Source organism: Pungitius pungitius, chromosome 5, assembly GCF_949316345.1.
Source record: "Pungitius pungitius chromosome 5, fPunPun2.1, whole genome shotgun sequence".
Taxonomy (NCBI): Eukaryota; Metazoa; Chordata; class Actinopteri; order Perciformes; family Gasterosteidae; genus Pungitius; species Pungitius pungitius.
In genome coordinates this window covers 12866123-12890531 of record NC_084904.1, presented here as the reverse complement: position 1 = coordinate 12890531, position 24409 = coordinate 12866123, and the positions used below count along the sequence as shown (strand labels likewise).

The following is a 24409-nucleotide window of genomic DNA, read 5'->3' as shown; positions in this document are numbered from 1 at the left end:
GCTTTCGCTTGGTGGGGATGTGCTAGATAGAAAGCCTTCTGTAATAGTTGCATCACGGCACTGTTATTGACTCTCGCCAAAAGAAGGTCAGTTGTTCCTTCTAATGTAGAATCCCCCCCCCCCCCCCCCCCCCCCCAAAAAAAAACGCTCAGACTGCGTTATGTCGAGAGGAAATTGCTATAAGGGATTCACCTGACCCCCCTGGATCAGCATTCAAATAATTCGTCCTCCCCCCTCCTTTGCCCTTCCATTTCTGGTGATAGGAACATTTAAGCTTTGGCCCATGCTGTATATTTTCCATGAACAGTACAGAACCTGTGGGAGTTGTGTAAATGAAGCGGTGTACCCCTTACGGAAGTGGGTCATGCCATCCCCCCTGTCGCTATTCATTTAGCAACATGCTTGCCTCAGGAGTCCCACACGTCAAACAGACCGCAGACTCCATACCAGGAGAGAGCCTTAAGCAGAGTTCCTAAGGTTCTCGCACTGTCAACTCAGAATCAGTTGCTAGAAGACATAATACTCCCCGGTAGGCTGCAATAATAGATGCGGAAGAAAAGCAGGGAGCTTTAAGGCCTCGGGTGTACTTGTTTCAAGGCTCAATGATTAATATAAAACAAAAACAAAAAACTGAAGTTGTCCCTCAATGAATCACATCCCAGTTAAATTGGTTGTATTGCAGCATGTTTTTTTTTGCCCATCCGTTTCCTACTCACAACCTCATTCACACACAGAGTTGGTTTGAGGAGGACACGGAGGTGGCGGAGGCTCTAAACAGTATACGATCTGTCCGTGAGCATCCTTACAGCCATTCTCTGTCACCCTGGCAGCTATTTCAGCAACATAACTGCTCTAGACTGGCTCCAAAAGTCCAGCGGCATTCAAACTCCTGTGTTCATTGTGGTGGTCGGAAATCTCTTTTACCAGAGCTATCTTCTACTTACCGTTTGTGGCTGCAGGTGTCTTTTTGGAGAAAGCTGCTAAGCAAAACTCTTTTCAGGGTGTCACAGGGTACCTCTGTCCACTGGAACATTTGATGCGGTAGAAATATGCGCCTTCAGGTAAAACAGGCTGCATTGTTCCAAGTCTGTGTGCAATACATCACTTCCTCTGGTTGGTTACTGGTGCCGACTCTCACACATTGTGATTGTGATCAGGCCTGTCCGCCTGACACAAAGCACCCAACTGCACCAATGGGCCCCACTGTATGTAAGATGCTTTTGTTCTTGTTTAGATAGTCAGTTTAAATGCATTTTAATTTCAGTCTCAGTCTGGTTTTATCGCAGATACAGCCTTTTAAGCAAATGGACAGCCATCTGGAGATGGGGAGGGTAGGGGGGGGGTGCGACTTGGTAAATCGTGATTAGTGTTTATATTTTTGGTCACTGTTCATTTCCCTCAAAGATTTCAATCACACTTAACACAGTTTAAGTAACACAATGCACAGATATGAAATTGTTGTGCTATGAGAATGATTATGGCTTTAGATTGGCCTGATCAGCTGCTCGTCATGCTCAATAACAGTAGATTTAGGTCAGTTTCGAACCAGATGGAAAGAGTGACAGAAGGCTTCTTCTTTGTTAGCAGGAATGGCATCTGGTACATTTGGATAAACAAAAGACCTCGCTCCAATTGAGTTGGATGGAAATTGTTGTCTGGCTGTGACTTAATACTGTGTTTGGTATCTTGTGGCAGTGGTTTGACAGCAAAGTGCAAACTAACTCGCTTACATTTACCTCTGATGCATTATTTTACTACATGATAGGCATGGTGGGATATCATTTATAGAGTTACATGATGCATCTATCACTGCAAATATGTAACCTTAGACATATGGCTGCGGCAGTACAGTATTGGACATTTAGTTTACTAATGGTTTGGTCAAACACCTAAAAAGGAATCTGTTTTAAGAAAGAATTGAAAAGCACATTTTTGCCTTTAAGACTGTCGCTTGAATAAAACAAGCAATCTGAATAAATTAATAGATGATAGTGATCCATCTAAAAGCTCATTAAAGCTTTGGCTTGTGGCCACTGAATATTATCGTGGACGTATAGGTGACTTTTAGTAACAATGACGGGCAACCTCCATCTACAGTGCCCTTCGCTCTGGTTGTAAAGGGCACAGTCTTCAATCAGTCGAGAGGTCAGACCTCTCAGATCATCCGCCATGATAACCAACGGGCTAAAAGCAACTTATCGGCTGACAACATGCACACAAAGGAAAAAAATATGTGTCATCAAAACATAGAAATCAATCTTTAAAAGAAATGGGCTGCTGTAGTGGCGTTGGCTACTGTTTTTTATTTTTCATGTTTGAGGAATTTATTGTCAGTCCAGATCTAATGTAATTCCATTGGCTTCTCTGCTCACAAGTTAATGGATAAAGAGCCTTTTTCTTCGCTGTACCTGGGCTTCTGTTGTCCTGCCTACATTTTATGTTTAACGTGTTTGGAGCGTACTGGAGTGACGGTTACAAGGACGTACGCATTGAAAGTGCTTACCAAATACTTTTTAACTGGCCCCTGAGATAAGAATGGGAAGCCCAATTGTAAATCAAGTTGTGAGACTCGTAAAAGCTTTTAGTCTGAAATTACTGATTGCGTTAACACAAGATGTTCGTCTAAGCTGTGCTTTTACACTTTACTAGATTTTAAAGATGGCTTGAGGCTTAACAGCAATGCATTTGTACATCAAGGTAGTGAAAGGAAATAGTGTGAAAAAGAAAAACACAATAATCAGACTATCCGTTTTCTCCTAATCATTAAGTCTCCATTCACAAAACTGAAAACCTTGAATCTGAATTTTCCCAGACAACTTAAAAGTCTAACATCTGCTAGAAGCAGCATGTTAGACTATGACGGCTCTCATAACGAAGACTTGTCTTTAAATTCTACAAAAAAGAATCAAATTAGTAAAGTAGATTACATGAATGTTTTGGATTGCAGGTAGGGTCATTTCATGTTGAGTTTAGGCCTACTTCACTTTTTAAGCTAGATCTCGCAGGAGCACATCCTTTGAGAAATCACCACACGCTAGTTTTAATTAATCCCACTGGATCACAATTTAGGAGACACAAGCTGGCGCACACTGCAGGCTCACAATGTGTGGCACACAAACATAAAAAACATTGCACATAATGGAACCTTATCATGTTGTATTTGAAATGAACCGTGACATATTGTTTGGGACTTTCCTGGGTTAAAACAAATAATTTTTAACATGCAACATGTAGCAATTACAGGTGCAATGTGGAATTCATAGTTTTACTATTCTGCACTGTAGCTAACCACACTGTTCAAATGGAAGATTATTTATGGATGAGCAGGGTCAGATGAATAACCCAGTTTAATGTGATGTTGCAATTGCCTATTAAACATTGCATTAAACTATTTGCAGAAATCAATCTCGATAGCCGGAGGTATGAGGTAATCAAAACCACATTTGTAGTAACTCACATAAACTTTCAGACTGTGACTTTAAAAAACATGCCTACTGTTTCGTTATATCATTATATACATTCACATAATTTGTGCCATCTTTTACGGAGTGTAATTACTGACTAAACTCAACTTTTTTAAATGCTTTAAACGCTAACGTGGGTTCGCATTTAACAAAGTGTCAATACTACAATGAATTCATTACATTTTTTGCAATAACTAGCAGTACAATACATTGTAACGAAGCTTTGTGGTTTTAAATGTACAGTCCCGGGTTCAAGTTCCCATCAGTCCTTTCCCCACTGATTAATGTAAAACGGGTTAGCTTTGTTAGCCATGTAAGCAACCACTTTGGCAAGTTCGCTCGCTTATTGGTGGGCTGGCCTTTCAGATGGAAAAGCCCACCTTGGAGGGGACAACTACCCCCCCACAGGGCTTTTCTACCAGTGCAAAGCACTAGACTGACGTTGGAATTACAGAATGTATTATATTATATTAAATATTGACAGTGACCAATTCTGAAAAGCGTCAGATTGAATTGTTTTCTTTATGTAAGCCAAGCCCAACATTTGTTTTGCAGTGGTAGTGAAGCTCTCCGGACCCTCCCCTCTTTTCTTTACAGTAGAGTGTACAGCAGCAGCCGTCCATTACGGGTTGCCGGCCATGAGTGAGGGAGTCTACCTCTCCACAGCAGATCAATAAGCAGAATAAATTATTTGGGATTAAGTACAGAACTGCAGCAGCCTGAAAATCTGAAGAGGTGTGAGAATTGTGAGCCTGTTTAAACTCTAATGTGAGACCAAAGCTTTAAGACGGTGAGAGTACAATGAAATGACATTTGTGAGTTTTAAGCTTGTACATGGACGGATGAATGACGCGTAGATCTTTGGATGTTTGACTGTTTGATCTCTGCACAAAAAGCCTTCTCCAGACACATTTTTGTAATGTAACATCCTCCGTGCGAATATATGAATGTCTTTTGTGCTCGTAATTTATATATTATCTGTCAAAGACTTTTTCCAACAACGTGGTTGCATCATTTCAGTTTTATGGCTTCATCAGGGTGTGTAAGTCATCCAGTCCCATTAACTTTATAATAATAGGATACATTCCGGGGAATCAAATGAATCAAAATCATGCAACATTTATGCTTCTATTTATTGAGCAAGCATGCTATTTTTTGTTTCTGCTTACTGGAGTTAAGCTTGTTTTATTCAGAAAAAGATTTGAGCTAAAGCAATGAGCTTTGCTTTGGTCAACTAAAGTCTCCTCGTCAGGCTCTGGAACGCCACTGCGGCGGCAGTAAGCCCCATCTACGTATTTGAGATCAGATGGGCGCAGGTGGCTTACGTTCTTACTTTGAACAAGCCCCAAGGAGACGGAGGCTACTTATTCTTATTCAAGAAGCATGCCTAAATCATGAGCACTCCTGTTACAGTCTACACACCAGGGTCTAGGAGAAACTTGAGTCATTGCCTCTTTTCTTCTGTTTGAATGTACAATAAATTATGCCACCGAATCTAATAACTGCACGTTCATCTAACGTAACAGTAAAGTAGTGCCTGGTTCACAAAGAAAATGGTAAAGTTCCTTTTTTTGTGACAGGTGGAATCTCTCTCTCTCTTCTCTTTATCTACAGCTGTTGTTCTGAACATGTCTTTCTCTTATAATTCACTAATCTCATAATGAGTGAAGCGTAGCTACTAGCCTTGTTTTAGGATTTGTTGGTGCATTTATTTTCACGCCCAACCATCAGCATTTTGACGTATATTTGTTCATACCAAAACCGTGTTCTTGTGTGTGTTTGTGTGTGCAGTTTGCTGGGATTGTGTGCTTGAAGCTAACCCAGAAATGTCACCACACAAAGTCTAGGCAGCAATTCTGGCTCTTAAGCACAGTGTGTTTGTGCGTCTATACTTCACTAATTTACCATGAACACAAAAACAGCATTCCTTTATTTATCATGTCAGCCAGTCTGCTTCTGCACTAAACTGTGTTGAATGCCAACAGGGGGCGGTTCAGTGAGTGATCAAAATTGGGATGGGCCCAGCTCTAAAAATAAATTGTTTTTTTATTAACAATCGGTATAATACTGCATTTTAACTGAAAGTGCATTTCTCAAACTGCCCTGAACTGGTGCAAAGCTGTTTTGTAAGGGGTTATATGAGCTAATGTCATGCAGCATGCTGCACTTTGACAAGTGAAGTGCATTTTTGTTTTTTAATTGAAATATCTCCAGACCAGATGTTATAGATTGCCCTTGGAGGTTTTAGTACCAGTCAGGGGGAAGAGCTGGACCCAGAATAGAAATCACCCGTTTGAGTGAAGTTCAATGATCAGAATGACTCATTTTCAAAATCCAAAGTAGAGCTGATAACATAACTATTGTCACTAATACAAAAAAGCAGCAAACTAACAGTTTGGTATTACCTGAAAGATTCCTCTCCATCGACAACAAAGACCAACAAGAAACCCCACAAGCAAAAGCAGGTGGACACTCTGTTGATAAAAATACAACCACTACAATTTGTTCCACTTTCTTAAATGTTAGCTGTGCGTGTGTTTTTCCCACTTGGTATTTGTCACTCGGGAACCTGAGCCTTGGGCCTTGAACACCGTGCACACGCTGCCTGTGTGATTTCAACATGATGCAATTATGATGCTGTAGGAACACACGCAATAAACAGTGTCAGTCCTTAGTACGTAGCTGTACTTGCTAATATGCATATTTGCAAGAGGACACAAATGAGAGCAAGGCAGAAGGGAAGAGAAAAAACTACTTCAGTAATAATCCAAAAGGAGAATATGTTATACTGCTACACGCTATATAGATCATTATTTGTTGTCACAACGTTTTGATCACAGAGTTTTTTTTAACTGGGTTTGAAGCATTGAAGTGGCTTGTTTGAAGCCCATCTCACCCTCTCTTTCTAACGCTCTCTCCCTGTCTCCCTCTATGTTATAATTATAACACATCAAATCAAGGTTCTAAGGTGGCTGCAGCAGCTTGGAGAAGATCGGTCTTGATGTTCTGAATTCCACTTTTCCATAGCTGTTGCCTCTGTTTGATTCTAGACCATGTGCTCATTTTGCAGATGCATGCATGCTTATTTAGAGCAATCGTCCCCAAAGACTGGGTTGGCAACCACAGATAAACCGCAGAAGATTTCATTTGGGTCCCCAAAAATAATATACAGATTTTCTTCCCTATTCTTTAAACATGTACATCCAGACGTTTTGGGAATTGTGTAGCAAAAGGTTTTTAATTCTAAAGTAGGTTCCAAGAAAATAAAAGTGAAAGTAATCAATAATCTTCATTTATATACCAGTAACTCATTTACTTGATTTTCAGTTAACTGTCTATTCAATAAGACACAACAAACTCCTTAAAAGTCTAACTTTTTGGATGTTGCGTAATCAGCTGTGGCTGTACCGCACCCAAACCCTTACCTCATCACTCATGAAGCTACTTTACGCTGAGCCTTGGAACACACAGTACTGTGGCTCTCTTGAGTAAGCCACACCTGCTACTCGAAATTCAGTAATATAGAAGTAAGCATGACGATGAAGAAATTCAATTTCTCAAAGCCTGCCCTTTATAGTACACACAATGCACATCTTAGGCCAGCAGATGAGGATTTCTTTTAACACTTCTTCATGCTCTTCTAACATGAATATATAGTCATCTTCGAAAAAATAACCATGACATTTTGCACAGTTAATCCAACAAGTCAAAGTATGAAATACTTGCTATGCAGTGAGACATTGGAACGTTGGAAAGTGCATTGCGGTACAGGGTGCGTTATTATGTGTGCGAGGAGATTTAAAAGGAAATACGCCCTTTTGTTCTATCGACAGTTATTAAATCAAAAGATTGATGCCATACTCATTTGTCGGTTCGGTATGTAGCTGCAGCCAGCAAACCAATAGCTTGTGTCTCGTTTAACATTTGTACAACATTTAAAAACAATTGGCCGTCAGGCAACCATTGGAAATCCCAAATAGTCACCACTCCTACCCCAAAAATAGTCTGGCACATACAAGTAAAATGGTTATTTGCCACCCCGTATAAAAGTATAATATAGAATAAGTATAGAATAAACAAACAATATATGATGTCACAATTCTTATTTTAAACAGAACTTCTTTACCCTAATTCCACTAGGCTATAAGATAATCTAACCGGCTACTGGTTCCAGCTGCATGTAAACCGGAGTCTTCTCATCTTAGTTTCAACATAAGCAAGGGTATTCCCCTAGATATTTTCTTTAATGCAAAGAAAAGTTGAAGACTAATAGGTAATGAAACAATTTTCAGCATTATATCATTTACGATGCTCTTTGAAGCTGTCTGTCTCTCTGACACATGCACACGTAAAAAGACTAAACATTTGAATTTGCCCCACTACTGCATACTTTGTGAATTTTAAAGCAGATGGTTGTTCAGTCACAGAGTGTATTTGTGTGGCATAATTTCCCTTTCATCCAAAATTCCACATGGAAAACATCAAGACAACAAGAGAGCTAATGAGGTACATTTAGCAAACAGGGCCTCTGAAATGCCTTCATATGCTGCTGAATATGCATCAATCCTGTTAATTAGTAATACAGTATTGAAGTTAAATGTTTTTTCCTGTGGCCCTTTTTTAAAATCTGCACAAGCAGATCACAGATACCTTCCTCTTCAGCAGTAACTGCGAAGATTCAAATGAGATGTGAGCTCCACGTTTCTCTAGATGTTTGATGAATCGTTTTATGCCACTTCTGGGATACAAGCATGAATGCGAGATATCTTGTTGCGGAAGAAAAGGTACAAAAGATGGGAGTTTTCCAGATTTGTAATGAGGCTATTGCAAGGGTTCCCCGGCTGACGGGCAAACTGGGGCATATGTAATGAGCATGCACAGAAACGAGGGGGGGGGCAGCAAGGACAGAGAGAAGCATGTCGCAAATATGAAGCCAGTTGCTCTCCAGTGAATGTCAGGCGGGAACAGGGCTTAGCCGCACTGTAGCTCCCCATCAATGACTGCTCCCTTCACACATAAAGGTCTTGTTTGCTATGAAACTCCTAGCCTGGACTTAGCAAGGGCATTCATTGTTTCATACGTCTACGATGGAGGGTGAAAGAGCTAACTGTGCTTCTCGGTGGAGAAAGGCTCATACTAAAAGGGACATATGGTCTAAGAGAGGATTATTAATGAAGGCAGAAACTATGCAAAATCTGTCATTTGTACAACACAGTTTTGCGCTGACATAAATAAATCCATTGAATTTATGGAAATACTAATGATTAAAATAATGCAGACTTTTTTTTCTATCAAACAAACTGAAACCATTTCAAATTGAATGTTGAATTTACACGCTCCATGTATGGCAGTGGAATAATTTAAACTAATATTGTTAATACAGTGAAATGCTTCTAAACTATTGCTGAAGCTGAAATTTTATGAATAATGTTAATTAACTAAATCAATCATATGGCCTTGATATTATGTTTCCATGCTGGTCTTTAAATTGCAACAAAGATCCAGACACAGCTACATCTTTTAAGGAGCAAAAGGATCTTCCTTTATATACAACTATTATTGATTTTGCAGTCTAGGGTATCTTCACTTAAACAATTTTTTATGTTGTATTAGAGGAATCTTAATAGTCAACTCCCATTTTCTTGCATTAAAACCATGTAAAAATAAAAACCTTGTGATAACCATAGGCAATTAAGCACTTTTATTGACCTAATGAGATGGTTAACTTAAAATAATTAATCACAGCACTTAACTTCTGAGCTATCTTTATCACTAACCTGCTGCAGCCACCAGATAGAATGAGACATACATTATAAGAGCTACTGCTGAGACTTCAGGGTCAAAGGTAGATGCTTTACATGAAAAAAAATGCTCGGGTCCAGAGCTTCAGAGATCCAGTTTTCAACATGAACTTTCAGGCATTCATAAATAGGGAGATGATCAGGCAGCGAATCACCTATAAAATGATATAAGATGGTGCTCCTACATTGGGTTTCATTGCAATTCATAATGGTTGACAAAATCTTTCTCAACAACCTTATGGGAGTTGAAATTATCTATATATTCTATTATCATAAAATCAGCAACTATAATTTCCCCATAGTTTTGGAAATAATGTACAGTCTATTTTTAGGCACTTCTTGGTTCATAATTGCACCTGTTCCACCGGATGAAAGCTTCCGTTTATCGTTTCAGGTTGCTGCAAAATCCGGTGAAGCCTCTAGACACTGGACTGAGTGCATTATCGCTGCCTCTGGCCAATGATGAGGAAAGGTATCGATCTTATCCTCAGACAAAAGCCCTCTGTGCACCTTTGCAAGGCTTAGAGGTGGCTGAGGCAGGATGCAGTAATGAGAGCAATAGAGGGCCGAATGGGGGACCAGCTTACTCCTAACAAGGATGGAGACCTTTACACTAAAGAATAAAAAGGAGCTTGGTGGGCATTTTGTTTGTTTGTTTTTATTTAACCCGTGTCTCTGAGCACAGTAAAGGTCTTGCCCACACCACGCATTGTAGCCTTGGTGCATTCGTCTCATCTGAAGGACCCCTGTGCGAATATATATCTATGGTATTTGGTTTACTTCCAGTGTGACTTCAAAGTACAAGTGGAGGTGGTCTCACACAGCCAGAAGCATATCTCAGAGTAAGTGGTTTGAGCTCAGGATGCTAGGATGCCTCTGGCCCTGAAGAAAGATTTCCACTTTTTTGAATGGTTGGAGGTTTTTGTTTGCACAAGCCTTTGAGATGATGATGATGATGATGATGATGATGATGATGTTGGTTGAAGCCCCTAAGTACAGAGTGACCAAAGCTCCGCCACATCCCCATCGCTGGCTGATTCTGGAACGCAAGCTTGAGCAGATTCACACGTGGGAATGGTAGCGCTGTTCAGGTTCTTTAGATGAGGCTCAATAAATGAGTATGACTTAAGAATTGTGACTTTTTGCATTTTCAGTTAACTGTTAACTCTGTTAGTCAGATGAGGCGATCGACTCTCAAGTCTTAAAAGCATAGACGTAGCTGTCGCCAGCAAACTTAGCCTAGCATAAAGACTCAAAACCTAGTTCCATGTCTTCCATTTTGGATTCTCTTGCCTTCCGAAATGGCAAATTCACTTGCAAAAATGTAGTCCCCGCAGAAGAATGGCCAAGCCATGAGCAACTTCACTGATGGAGCCGTAAATTTCCGTCTAAAACGTCCCCGTCAGACCGAACTGTCGGGTTTCTGTTTGAAATGAGGAAATTGCTGGTTGGACCGCTCTCTCTTCTAATATCAGCCACTTTTTAACTCAGTTCTACAATCTGTAGAAACAATGAGGGCAAGAAGATGGAGAACGGAATGTCCCTCAGCAATCGACTCACTTCAGAGGAGCACTAAAGGTTTCTCTCTTGTTCCAAATGTCCCTGCGACGCAGCGTAGGACTCTCCCAAACCCAAATCAGGGAAACTTTCACGGGCTGACAGGGGGGGGTGCTAGCGGTCGGCCAGGGGGGGGGGGGTTCACTGCTCATTTTAACAGATAGGACAGCTCTCACCTCACATGCTCCGCTCTGGCCACCCGGCACCCGCCCGCACACTGGTCTCACAACTTCACAACAACCAGGAGTTTTTGTGAAGTTATCAATACCCATTTAGCTGTTTGATGTGCTGCCATTTCTCAGAATCTCTCACCTTTCAATTCCCGACTTCATTATTATTATTTTTTCTTCCATGTGCATCTCTTTACTGTTTCTGAGCTAGTGATGTTTAGCTTATTAGGACTACGCCGTGTGTCCTTCTACTCTTCCATAGATGTTTGGCATTTAGTGCCCCCCAATAATCATCTTCGCTCTCTTCTAGCTTTTCTTTCTTGCAATTTTATTCCCTCTAGCTATTACATCCAATTAGGAGGAGTGAGAGTTTCACCCCCTCCTCCACTTCTGCACCAACAATGTGCAATACAGTGGAATGAGTCTGGGTTTTCTCTTCCCCGCTTTGATGGGAACAAATTACGCTTCAGACATAAACTTGGCAATGAAACAAAGATCCAGTTTACGCTTTCAAGTTTGGCTTCTTTGTCATTTGGTGGACAACAAGATGCACAATGGAAGAAGAGATCGCTTGGTGTGGATTGATGTCAGCGTTCATGCCGCTGTTCTCTAACAACGTGCAAGAAAAGAAACCTTGATACTAGTATATACACACACACGCACACATTATTTACATATACTAGGGGCATTGTAGCTACCTTTGAACCTTTAACATTTTCATGAACTCTGTCAGCTGTTTTGATATTATTCCAGTGATGTGGTTCCCGATGCGCGTTCTTTTTTCCTCTAGCGCGTGTCTGAGCAACCTTCAAAAGGCCCTTCGGTTGCATATAAAGACTGCGTTGCAGGGTGTGAAGAGTATTCAAGATTACCTTTAAACCTCCTTTTGAAAAATTCATTGTCTACAGATGACCTTCAGTTAACATTGCAGGTTTTTTAGGCAGTTTGGCGGTAGCGGAAAGCAATGAAATATTCTGAATACTGTTAATACTTAAAATGAGGATTTTAAGACAACGCTTTCTGCACTCTGCCACTTAGGGAACTTCTTTTCTTTTGTCCTTTAGTGGTACAAAACTCCATACATGAGGGTGAAGGGCGTGACAGCATTTTCCTTAAGGCGTGAAATGGTTATTTAAGATAGTAGCGACTCGTACAGAGGCTTTTTTTCCATGGCTTGAATATGCTCTAGTCTGCCGTTTCCGATTCCTCATGTGCCTTCCTCCATTTCCCTTCTCATGCAGTGATAATCCCAGCCTGCATTATTCATTTGTATGCAAAAATCAAATAAATATATATTTTTTATGGCAGTATGGGCTTCTCAGAAGTCTTGCTTTATGTTTTATTTGCTGTTTTGATCCGACCACAATCTTTTTTTTACTGAAAACAGCTTGTACAGTAACTTCTCATAAACTTTTACATAAGAGTAAATCAATACATTTAAAGCAAGTAGTTGTTGCAAATTCTCCTGGGATCATCTTTAATGATTTGGTGTAAGTGTTTATACACTTACACAGCATCTACGATAGATATTTTGGTAATCAGATCCTTTTGCATAGTAGGGCTCCAAAAATATTGAGCAATAATTGCTCCTCTGAAAAGGAACACTTGCTGCATTGTTATGGGCGAGCCTCCTGTCCAAGGCAGCTGGTAGTTGCGGTTGGAATAATTTCTGGAAGTTGCACATGTTCTGTAAATGTAATCTTTTTTTGTTTTGGATCTTTCGCCTGAGGTATCGATCAAACCTCAGAATGTGTACGAAAATGTCAAATACCACCATCACAGACTGTATTTTATCGACAACCGTCACAGGAACATGATCAATTTTGACCACTTTTCTTGAGGAAGCCTCCTAGGGTATTGAATATCTGGCCAAAACACTATTGAGAAAATATATTATAGTTTGGTTTAGCACACTGACCTTTAAAACAAAAAAAATACATTGATTGTGTGTCAGAAAAAGACATTATGAATCAGGCTTTGGAAAAGTCTGCACTCTGCATTCACCACATTACAAAAACCTTTAGAAAATCTGATCCAATGTGTTATGCTTGGTATTGCAATTAGATGCACCATTTGACTGAAAAGTAATCAGATACATTATGTGATGATATGGCCTTTTACCATTTGTATAGTTTCTTTCAATCGTATCTGGCTTACTTAGATAAATAGGACTGGTTGGTTTTAGAGCAACTCAAAATAGCAACAGCTGAATCGCTGCATGGATCCATGTTAACATTTTACCTCTGTGTTCTGAGACAGAAGTTGACACTGATCTGCAACAGTTTTGCGTGTGATTCAAACTGATATCAAGAGAATCATCGGGTGGTTAATTAAGTAAACAAACAAATCATCACTACTCGAGCCACCAGGCTATATGCAACTGTTTAAGAACCTTTTCTAGATACTTTTACCAACAGCCTATAGTGCAGTAAGGGCTTGGCATTCAGATGTTCAAATAAAGACTGCAGGGATAGCAGTTAAATCTGGATTAACATAAGCCCCTCCACTTAATTAAGGCAGATCAGCAGGGCATAGATCATAGCTAGTGATTAAGGACAGGTTGACTCTAGCGGTTTCAAATATTTTCAATTTAAAATTCGTACATCTAAAAAAAATCACTTTAGGAAAATAAAAACAGAGTTAGTACGGACATAATGTCACAACATTAAAGCTTCAACATGGCGTTGACATTGCCAATGATTTGGAAGTGGATGGTTGATCTATTTCTGCAGTGTGGAAAGTGATAGACTTGAAGTGAATGGAAGTGTGAAATGATTTGGATCCCCTATGATGAACCAGAGGAGCTGACAGACGTCGAAACAAATGGAATCATAGCCGGTAAGAAGACAGAAGGAAAACACTACAGAAGCCTGCAGTGATCACATGACTTCATTAACTTAACTCGTTGGATGAGAGTTAAGTCACTACATCACAGAGCCACACAAATAAATATTCTAGTGGTACAGCAAAAGGAGAAACGGAGAAGCATTATTTCTTTGTCCTGTCAAAGTTTCCAAACAAAGTGTTTCCTCTCGTCTGTGGTTGTGTTCCGTTTTCTTGTCTGTTAAATTCTGACAAACGTAAAGCTCAGCTTCAGCTCTTGACGGCTGTGAGTGTCCTAGCAAATAACGTCAGTGTAAGGGATTGTTCAGGGAAAAAGTACAGACAATAAAGTGTCTTCTTTTCTCTCAACATCCCCTGTGGTGTTAAATGTTTTGTAGTACAGGAGGTTTGATAGACTACTTGTAAGACTGTATGACTGACTGGCTAAGCAATTCTGCTGGTAGGGATATCACTCGATGTATGTAGATTTCCGTCTTGAGTTTGTTAAGCCGTCTGGACACTTTTATATCATTGTTTTGATACCTACAGTTTCGGGGTGAGATGTCAACACAATGATTGCAATAATTATAGTGATGATGATAACACTACATCACACAGTCGTGGGAGCCAGCACCTATTTTATGAGGGTGTGTTCGATGGCATTGACCTAGTGGGTGTTCTTGCACACAGGGAGGGTTGTTAAGTTTATTACACTGAAAGGTTTTTTTTTTTTATGGCTATTGTTACATATAGAAAGAGTGGCTGTCTCTCAGATTTAAGCACATGGACTTGAGTAAAAATAAAAATGATTGCCATTTTAGTTGTTTTAAGATAAAACAAGATAATAGATCATTTAGAAACTATATATCATCTGGGAAGTATCAAACCATAACGATGATGGCTGGCCAGCAGTCAAATTGAGTTCCACCCGACGTGTCGACTTTGTAAAGCTTATCACTCTTACCTTCATGGCCAATTACCCCACAGCAAAGTAAAAAACAATTCGGGTAATGGGTCGTATTTACATTCAACAGTGACGGTCAGCTGTCCCAGTTGATGCTGCTGGCGCCGACACCACTCGCTGGGTCCGACAGGCCGGGTTGCGTCTGTCAAGTGTCTCATATTACGAATCCCAAGCGGTAAAAAACCTTTGTTGGTGTTTTCAAGTTTCTTTCCCCTATTTGGCAGTGAACAAACCAGTTGAATTTGCCACAAGACTGTGTTCAATTACAGTGTGACTCAAGTTGCAGTTTGAAAGGCTGCACGTGTTTGCAGCTGTAAATGAGTAGCATTATTACAGGCATCTGCAGAATAAGATCGACATAAGTAGATATGTTGAAATTGTAGTTCCAGTTAAGAGTTACCATTAATGTAAGTAAGACAATTTGGCAAACTAAGATTAACACTCACTTACTTTTAAAAGGCACTCAAATTACATTGTCAAAATATTTCGAAAAGCAGACAGGACTGCTGGAACAGTATTGCTTGTTTATTTTAACAAAGCTTTTCAACTGGCAATTACTGTATAAAATGAAGTGTTTTGTTGCAAATGAGGATTTCGCTAGTGGCACAATACGTGTTGGATTAACACTACGGATATCACCTTTCCGTCTCCCCCCCACCCACACAGAACTGGACACATACACTCATTCATTCTCTAAACCCCGGCAGATGTTCATTGCACATCTGTCTTCCACAAAACATCACATCTTACAAGTGTTTGTTCCGTCATAGTGGTGCTGATTAACATTAAATCATCCTGCTCTTGAGTGGGTGGGTAACTGAAATGCCTCACAGAATAAATAATACTAACAATAATTAGGGAGGCATTGTTGATGTGCTTTCAACTAATGACAAGGAAGTGCAGTAGCTAAATATCAACTGGAGTGTCAAACACTATCTCTCTGTGAGTAAATAACCCATCCATTCTTGTTTAACAGTTTTGAGAGCAGAGGAGTACAGGGTAAAGTCCTCCATTAACAAGTGGCTCTTACAGGTGCTTTAGGTAGAAAAAACACTTGCTTTACAGCTGTTTTTGCTCATCAGGATGCCTAAAGTTCCGATACAAAAAACAAAAAACCCTCCTACTTTCATAAGACTTGAAAATAGCAATTGAGTTAATGATATTCCATAGTTTTAGTCTAAAGCAAGATAATTTTCTCATACAACTATAAATAACCTTAGTTTTTTTTCAACCAAATAAGACTATAGATTAGAGAATGCAATTTATTTTTTTACTGCTGCAAAAAGCCACTAAACAAATGTTACTTAAAATAACAATTCAGTGTGGCCCGGACATTAAATAAAACACATATATTTGTGTTTTATATGTGCATAAGTATATATAAATATGTATTATGTGAGTGTTTTGAATGCTTTCTGGGCTTGTTCGTCCTGTGCACTTGCCCCTCAATCTCCACTGCACCTTTAGGTCACAGCAGCCCTTTGCTGAACAGGTTGGCTGGTTTCCATTTAGATTATGGATGGTTATTACTGCCTCACAGCTGTCATTCAGATCAAACCCATATGTTTAACTGAAACAACCTTCTCCTGGGAATGAGAAGGGGTCATTTAAATAAGCCATCTACCGAACCCTCCCTTTTTTACAAATGTATTAATGAAGCCATCAATTTGCTAAATGATTCCAAAATAAAATGATATACGCCTAGTTATGACTATTTTCCTTGATGAATGAGTCACATGTGTCCATGACAGAGAGTAGACAACTATGGATGCTTTTCCTTACATTTGGAAATAACTCAAATGAAGGGAGTGTTTTGACTCATCTTAGGGAATACCAAAAATGTAATGCATACATTTAGCCAGGCCCAAGTAATGTACCACTTAAGCTCGGTATTTCACACACTATTACTATTCACCACATCAACACATAGCCCTTGTACACATCGATATTTTTTCCAATAGTTTGACTAGTTGCCTGCTCTCGGAGGCATGCTTCTTCCTTTTCTTTGTGAGCGTGTGCTCTTGTGTGCACTCATATAGAGCATGTGTCTGTGGGCTTGCATGCATGCGCGAGATGACCTCGATGGTAACAGAGGAGAGGAAATGGCAGAAAGAAAGGGAAGCGAGCATTGTGGTTGGTTTTGGGATTTACATTAGTGAACACACAAAAGGGAGCATCTACTGCCAGACAGATGAGAGGTTGGCAAAGTGCTTGGCTGTGGCTCCTTCAGACTTGAATATGAGCTTTATCTCACAGCTAAAGAAGTGGTGAAAGGTTGCGGCTCACTCTTTAATTATGTCTGTTTAGCAGAGTGTTGTTGAAGTGAGTCTATTTTAACCCTCGATTTGAAGCTGCTGGGCAAAGATGCATCTCTACTCGCTAAAATCATTTGTTCCCGAAGTCTCTTAACGTTTTAAAAAACGTCAGCTCAGCTTGTTTTGTTCGACACTTTGTAGATACACAGAATAAAGACCCCCCAGAAACCAGCTAGCACAATTAATAGGTACGCAATTCAAAAGTTCCATTCAAAGACACCATAGGGAATTTAGACTGAGAGCAGTGCTTTTTGGTTTGCAGAGAGAAGAACAAAAATCTACCCTGTGCGTGTTTTTATCATTGTTTGGAAGTGTTGAATGGATACATTTATTTTTAGATGTATTTGAATGCATTTGAAGCTGAATGAAATGCCGGCACCCATGAGTCAGCCTCGTGATCTCAGCTGCCTTAACCCTCCCCATATGCCGATACCAAACTAATATGCAGCACTCTGAATTTGAAAAATCTTTGAATCACACTTTCATTAATCTGGCATTGGCAGGCAGTATCATTAGTGACTGAGAACAGCTCCTAATCCCAATACATTTGTGTTTATTCATCCACCCGTCCAACAATCCAATCCGAGGGAATTTGGTTCATGCTGTAACACATCTCTGATGATCCTCTACAATAATAGCAAATGTTGCATCTGACGCCGTTGGTCTTTTGCCTCTGTAGCGGTGTCCAACGTTTAGTTACATATTCAGATCAATGATATGCTCGGTGATGGAGGTGGAGGGTTGTGGTAATGTTGTCAGACAGGCTAGATCTCCGCCTTGTATCTGGACTGGGATTTAGGAGCCAGGGATGCAGTAAACAAGTAGGAATGCTGCAGGGGCTGTCCCTACACTGGTCCAGAACGATGAACACACATTAGGCAAAGGCCACCGACCAGGACATATAGCTTTGTAGAAGGGTGTACGTGAAGGTTGTTCAAAGTTTCGCTTCATGGTTGGCTGTGGGCAGGTTGTTTTACCCTGCAGGTAGCAGGTGCGTCTAGATTCAAATTATGAAGCCTCCCGTGGAATACATGAGGAATGTTAATGCACATATGGTTGTCCGTGGTGCAATTAATAATATGGTTGAATCAGCAGCAACGCGTGCATCCAAAGCACTGAATACTGTGACATAGTTTTGATGAGGCTAATTTTATTTTTCTCTTTTTCCCTCGTCCCTCTTTTTTCCTCCTCTGTGTCTCAACAGCGGCAGATGGTGAGGAGCCAACTTCAGCAGGTGGGAAATTGTTATGCTTGGTAACGTGATTTCCCTTCATTTGTGTATATGTGTGGGCGTGTGTGTGAGAGAGAGAGAGAGAGAGAGAGAGAGAGAGAGAGCGCTTTTTAAATCTAAACCAAGCCCCCTCCTCCCTTCATTACCATTGCTAATTTTTATATCAGCTCACTGATCGTGCTTGGTCAGCAGCCCTCATGATTCCATCATTTGGTAGTTCAGTCCATACAAGCCTCTTATAATAGTGCGAATTGCAAAATAGCTCGTCTTTGTCCTGGGCGGCTATGAGATTGTTTTTGGAATATCACAGTCCAGTTCAGCCTGCCATTGCATTAACCTGATTGCTTTTCTGAATGCTTGGGCATTTGCATAATTTCAAGAGGTAATTGGCTCCTAGTGTGTGTTAGGTTTAACTTTACAACTCATTTATTTGACGGTAGCATTAACACAGCTATTTCTACATCTACATCAACAGCTTACAGTCTTTTAAGTAAATGCTTTGCAAACTTTAATACATGCCGTTGGAGTGCAGAGGATAGTGTATACAATGTAGCCTTTTGTGTGGCTAAAAGTGTATGTAATGAATAGTAAAGCAAATATTTGCTAATTATACAGAAACATGCTGATATAAAAAGAATCTTCCGTAGGGAAAATATTTCTTAATAAAATAACTAATGTGGTGAGAGTTTTATTACAAAGGCTAGACCACAGTGGGCACCAGTAAACAAGAACCTGATTTATCTTCATCAGTGATATAATTAATATGTCACATCACATCCTGAGGAGCCACCACAACTGAATACAATAATTCTTCTTAGTGCATCCTCTGGATCTGATTGTCTTTAGATTTAGCTTCTTTCACCAATATCAATATCTGCTTGTTTATTTGAGGTCAAATGAGTGATTTATTTAGATAAGAAAATAATACTCTACATATCAAAAGCAGTTTGTTAGATACTAAGCTTAGAGTAATCTCATACTCTACTCCATCAGCCAGAAAATAGGAACACAAACTCAAATTTGCATGTGTGCACAGAGACATATAGTAGATGTACTGTACACATTCCAGATAACAAAGAACAAGAAAAAATAAATTAACAGATTCAAAAGTGACCCAAATTAGGTGTGACTTGTGACCACTGACCTGGAACTTGACTTTGAGAGGAAATAGGACAGGGCAATGGGAAATGGCAAATTCCCCATGACAGGTTACAGTATACACTCACCGGCCACTTTATTAGGTACACCTGTCCAACTGCTCGTTAACACTTAATTTCTAAGCAGCCAATCACATGGCGGCAACTCAGTGCATTTAGGCATGTAGACATTGTCAAGACAATCTCCTGCAGTTCAAACCGAGCATCAGTATGGGGAAGAAAGGTGATTTGAGTGACTTTGAACGTGGCATGATTGTTGGTGCCAGAAGGGCTGGTCTGAGTATTTCAGAAACTGCTAATCTACTGGGATTTTCACGCACAACCATCTCTAGGGTTTACAGAGAATGGTCCGAAAAAGAAAAAACATCCAGTGAGCGGCAGTTCTGTGGGCGGAAATGCCTTGTTGATGCCAGAGGTCAGAGGAGAATGGCCAGACTGGTTCGAGCTGATAGAAGGGCAACAGTGACTCAAATAACCACCCGTTACAACCAAGGTGGGCATAAGAGCATCTCTGAACGCACAGTACGTCGAACTTTGAGGCAGATGGGCTACAGCAGCAGAAGACCACACCGGGTGCCACTCCTTTCAGCTAAGAACAGGAAACTGAGGCTACAATTTGCACAAGCTCATCGAAATTGGACAATAGAAGATTGGAAAAACGTTGCCTGGTCTGATGAGTCTCGATTTCTGCTGCGACATTCGGATGGTAGGGTCAGAATTTGGCGTCTACAACATGAAAGCATGGATCCATCCTGCCTTGTATCAACGGTTCAGGCTGGTGGTGGTGGTGTCATGGTGTGGGGAATATTTTCTTGGCACTCTTTGGGCCCCTTGGTACCAATTGAGCATCGTTGCAACGCCACAGCCTACCTGAGTATTGTTGCTGACCATGTCCATCCCTTTATGACCACAATGTACCCAACTTCTGATGGCTACTTTCAGCAGGATAATGCGCCATGTCATAAAGCTGGAATCATCTCAGACTGGTTTCTTGAACATGACAATGAGTTCGCTGTACTCAAATGGCCTCCACAATCACCAGATCTCAATCCAATAGAGCATCTTTGGGATGTGGTGGAACGGGAGATTCGCATCATGGATGTGCAGCCGACAAATCTGCGGCAACTGTGTGATGCCATCATGTCAATATGGACCAAACTCCCTGAGGAATGCTTCCAGCACCTTGTTGAATCTATGCCACGAAGAATTGAGGCAGTTCTGAAGGCAAAAGGGGGTCCAACCCGTTACTAGCATGGGGTACCTAATAAAGTGGCCGGTGAGTGTATAAGAGTGTGAATATGTGCATTAAAGATATGTCTGCAAGCAAAGAGGACGATCTAAAGCACGTTTGGCCTGTGTCTCTTTAGCTCCTGTGTGGACCTCCATGTCCATGGCCATGGGGATTTGATACAATTTAAGTATAATCTATGAATAAAATCCACTATCTACATGGCATTTTAAGATATGATTAGAAGCGGGAGAGAGAAACTCTTGGCTAAACATCAAAGAACATCCGATATTATTTTTTCTTCTTCCTCCATTGGAACAATACAAATGAATATCATTTTATTTTATTTTATCTAGGAGTGGCCTTTTATTGTATCAAATATCCTACCAAAGGGAAATGTCTTTAGAACAATAAAAACAGAAAACTATGTACCTTTTTGCTGCAGAGAATCCCAGCAGCTCAAATATGACAAAATGCTATAAATGCACAGCGGTTGCATCATGCCAATGAGAACACAATAAGCTTAAAGGTTAAGTGGATAACCAGCACTCCCCGTTGCAGAATACAGATCAGGAGTCCTCCACTGAACAGGTTGCAGCCAGCCTCGCTCTGATTCTCTAAATTGTATTGAGTCATGGCTAATACGTCTTGCACGATGCAATTTGAGAGTGCTCAAAAATATTAGAGTCAAGAAAATGACTTTTTGCAGCTAGAAACACTACTCAGATATTTTCATGGCATTTAGTCTTAGAGAAGAGAATTTCTGCATTGGGCTCGTTTTTAAGAACAGTGGGAATCTTCAGCGTAACCTCTCCTTTTGGATATTTATTTGACATATGCTTAATCATTTTGTTTCTGTGTGATTTCCTACTTCTTCCAACTCAAACTACGTTTGTCTGACATTGTCAAAGGATAATGGGCTAAAATGGCAGAGTTGCAAGGGCACAGGAGAATAGGAGGCCAATGACTCACTAAAAGCATGAACGTACAGCGGCTCACGCGGAGATGTAATATTGGTGGTGCGGCGCCAACTTGCATCAGTCGAGGTGAAGGATGGATGCAGTGACCATGAGTCTGTGAACCAGTGAAGCCGGCGTGGAAAGCTAGGCTGGATTAAAATAGATTCGACACAATTAGGGCATGTCAGATTTCTCTGTGATGTGGCTGGCTGCACATTCAGAGCCAAAGAGCGTCAATGCAGATTTCAACCTCGAGGCAGGTATTTTCTTTAAGATTTACTCAAATGTTAACACGGTGGCCAACTGGCCTGCTTGTTACCTCAGAACAGTGTAAAACGGATGAATTGGAACTGAAATTCAGGGTTCTTTTTGGCAGCCTATTAAATGATGTCCTTTTGAAGTCAAGGTTCCTTTTTTTTTGAGGAAACTGAGGCAGTGTTGCTAAGTCTGAGATAGTGTAGCTCAGTAGAGAGGTCAGCGGCTAAATCGATAGCCGATGCTTGTTTGTATTTAGTAAGGGTATTAAATGCACTTCACTGCTGCAGTAAATGGTCAGCTGGCCCCACAACCTCACCCACGTCACTTGGATCGGCATTCAGCGTTATTAAAAAAAGTTAATAATCCTTTGTCCGACCTCCTCGTGACCCCAACCAGCACAGAGGAAGCAGTAGCAACACTGCTTCCCTTTTCCCAGTGAAAATAGCTATCATTTTTATACCAATTATACATAAAAGGAAAGTGTTCTCGGAGTGTCTCTCGTAGATAATTGTATCCTTCTAATGAAATCAAGTGTCTCAATACCTCTCAGTTTCAAGGGTGTATCATTAAATGACAGGTTTACAGCTTGGGAGGCGGGGTGAGGGTTGCTGCCGACCAATGGTCGAGTGTCGAGGACGGACAGGGTGCATCCCCAATGTTACAGCGGGGCAAACACTGTACAGTACATAGTTTATAAAGGGCTGGCTTATACGGTTAACCCTAATGTAATCAGGGTTTGCTGGTGGATTAACAAATGAGCTTACGTTTGCGACGTGGAGCTTTAACCTTGAAAACGTCAGCCCTCTGTGATTGATCTTTGAGGAAACAAAGGATGCGTCCCTGTGTTTAACCATTGGTCCGGTCTTCACAGCTGATTGATTGGACTCTCTTTGGAGCCAGAAAAGAAATCACGGCGCTAGCGCCGAACACAAAACGGGCTCGCATCAATCACTGAGCGAGTGCTGGCTTGTACAGCGGAGCAGCAGCTGACATTCGCACACCAAAAGCTGCCAGTGTTTCCTCCAGACATGAATCACGCAGACATGCATCAAACAAGCCGCGCGCTGAGTGGAGAGAGCATCTGTTGACGGCGTTACGAGATATCCTAAAATACACACAATGAACCCTCGCCTTGAAGATCCCCTCTTGAAGAAATGCTCATTTACACGTAACGGATAAACTCTTGAATTGGCCTGAAAGCCAGGTATCTTTGTAGTTGTACATGCCATCTAGTCAGTAGGTAAAACTTAGACTTTTTAAGATCCACGATGGTCTTTTTATTTTTTTGGTAGGTTTTAAAAGGTTTTCAAAATTTTAACCCTTTGAGGAAATGATAGTTGCAAAAGCAATTAGGAATGGTGTTTTCCTACTTCCAAGGTTAGTTTGCATCCTCTCAATTAATCTTGATCACCATTGAATAAGTCTTTTTTATCAAGATTACTCTGTTATCTTTTTCATCAATTTGATATCTAAAAATAAACTCACGATTCAAATGTACCCTGCATACAGAGCACACTCATTCTACTCTTTTTGTCCTTGCTTTTTTCCCCCGCTTTATTCGCTCTACATTAGGGAGGCTGTCAGCACGCCTTGGTCTCACTATAGATCATTACGTCAAAACCGCCCTAAAACCTGTCCCCAGCACCCCCCTCTCCCTCAGAGAGCAGGTGAAAGCTATTATACGTCTCTCTCTTCGACTGATTAGCCACCTCTCTCATTATTACGGATACAGGTCCTGCCTTTGAAATTGGATGACTTCTATAGGATTAACTCCTTGTGAAATGCAATTCATTACCAAAAGCCTTCTAATTCCAACGAGAGAACAATAATAAATTGCTAGTGGTGTTTATAAATTTAGCTGCTTTATAGTCATACAATTTCTGGGATGGGGCTGGAGTCTTAAATGGTGGAGTAGATGATGTAGCATCCAATCCAAGGCTGCACATGTTTACTAGACGTTAAATGTTGTGCTCACGGCTTCTCGTTTGTCAAAATGACTTAGGAGGGCATGATGAGGGCATCCTTGAGACTTCTTGTCACTTATCCCTTAAAATGAAATAAGAGACGTCAAAGCACAGTTTACCTGTCATTAAGATACGAGTGTGAAAAGTCTAGAAATCCGATCGAGACAGGCAGTATAAAAAAAAAGCAAATTTGTTTTACATCTTCTAGTACTTTTGTCATACTTTTTCACTTTCTCACATGCTTAATGTGTAACATTGAATGTGCTCTGGAAAGGTTTTCATCAAATGCCAATTACCAAAGTTTCTCCATCCAATCTGAGTTTTGAATATTTAAAAGATGAGACAGCTATTAGCAGGAACAGGAGTCCTCAAAGCAATAACCCTGCATCATTTACATTTGGTCCCACTCTTGCAGTTGATCAGAGATTCCGTTGGGCAGTAATATGACACCATGTTGTGGGCACTGTGAATTAAGTTATATATTGCGGGGTAATATACATTTGGTTGCAGATATAAAA

The 24409-nt window shown here is 40.5% G+C and overlaps 1 protein-coding gene across 2 annotated transcripts in view; it reads left to right on the top strand.

Annotated features, from left to right (window-relative positions):
• Positions 1-24409, top strand: part of LOC119225336 (EGF-like repeat and discoidin I-like domain-containing protein 3) — a 72972-nt gene that overhangs the window by 1082 nt on the left and 47481 nt on the right. Inside the window, exon 2 of one of the 2 annotated variants that reach the window (XM_037483125.2) lies at positions 18299-18328. The exons of the other annotated variant lie outside the window; for it this stretch is intronic. Coding sequence (XP_037339022.2) covers positions 18299-18328 — 30 coding nt within the window. The remainder of the gene's footprint in view (positions 1-18298; positions 18329-24409) is intronic. 2 annotated transcript variants of the gene reach the window in all.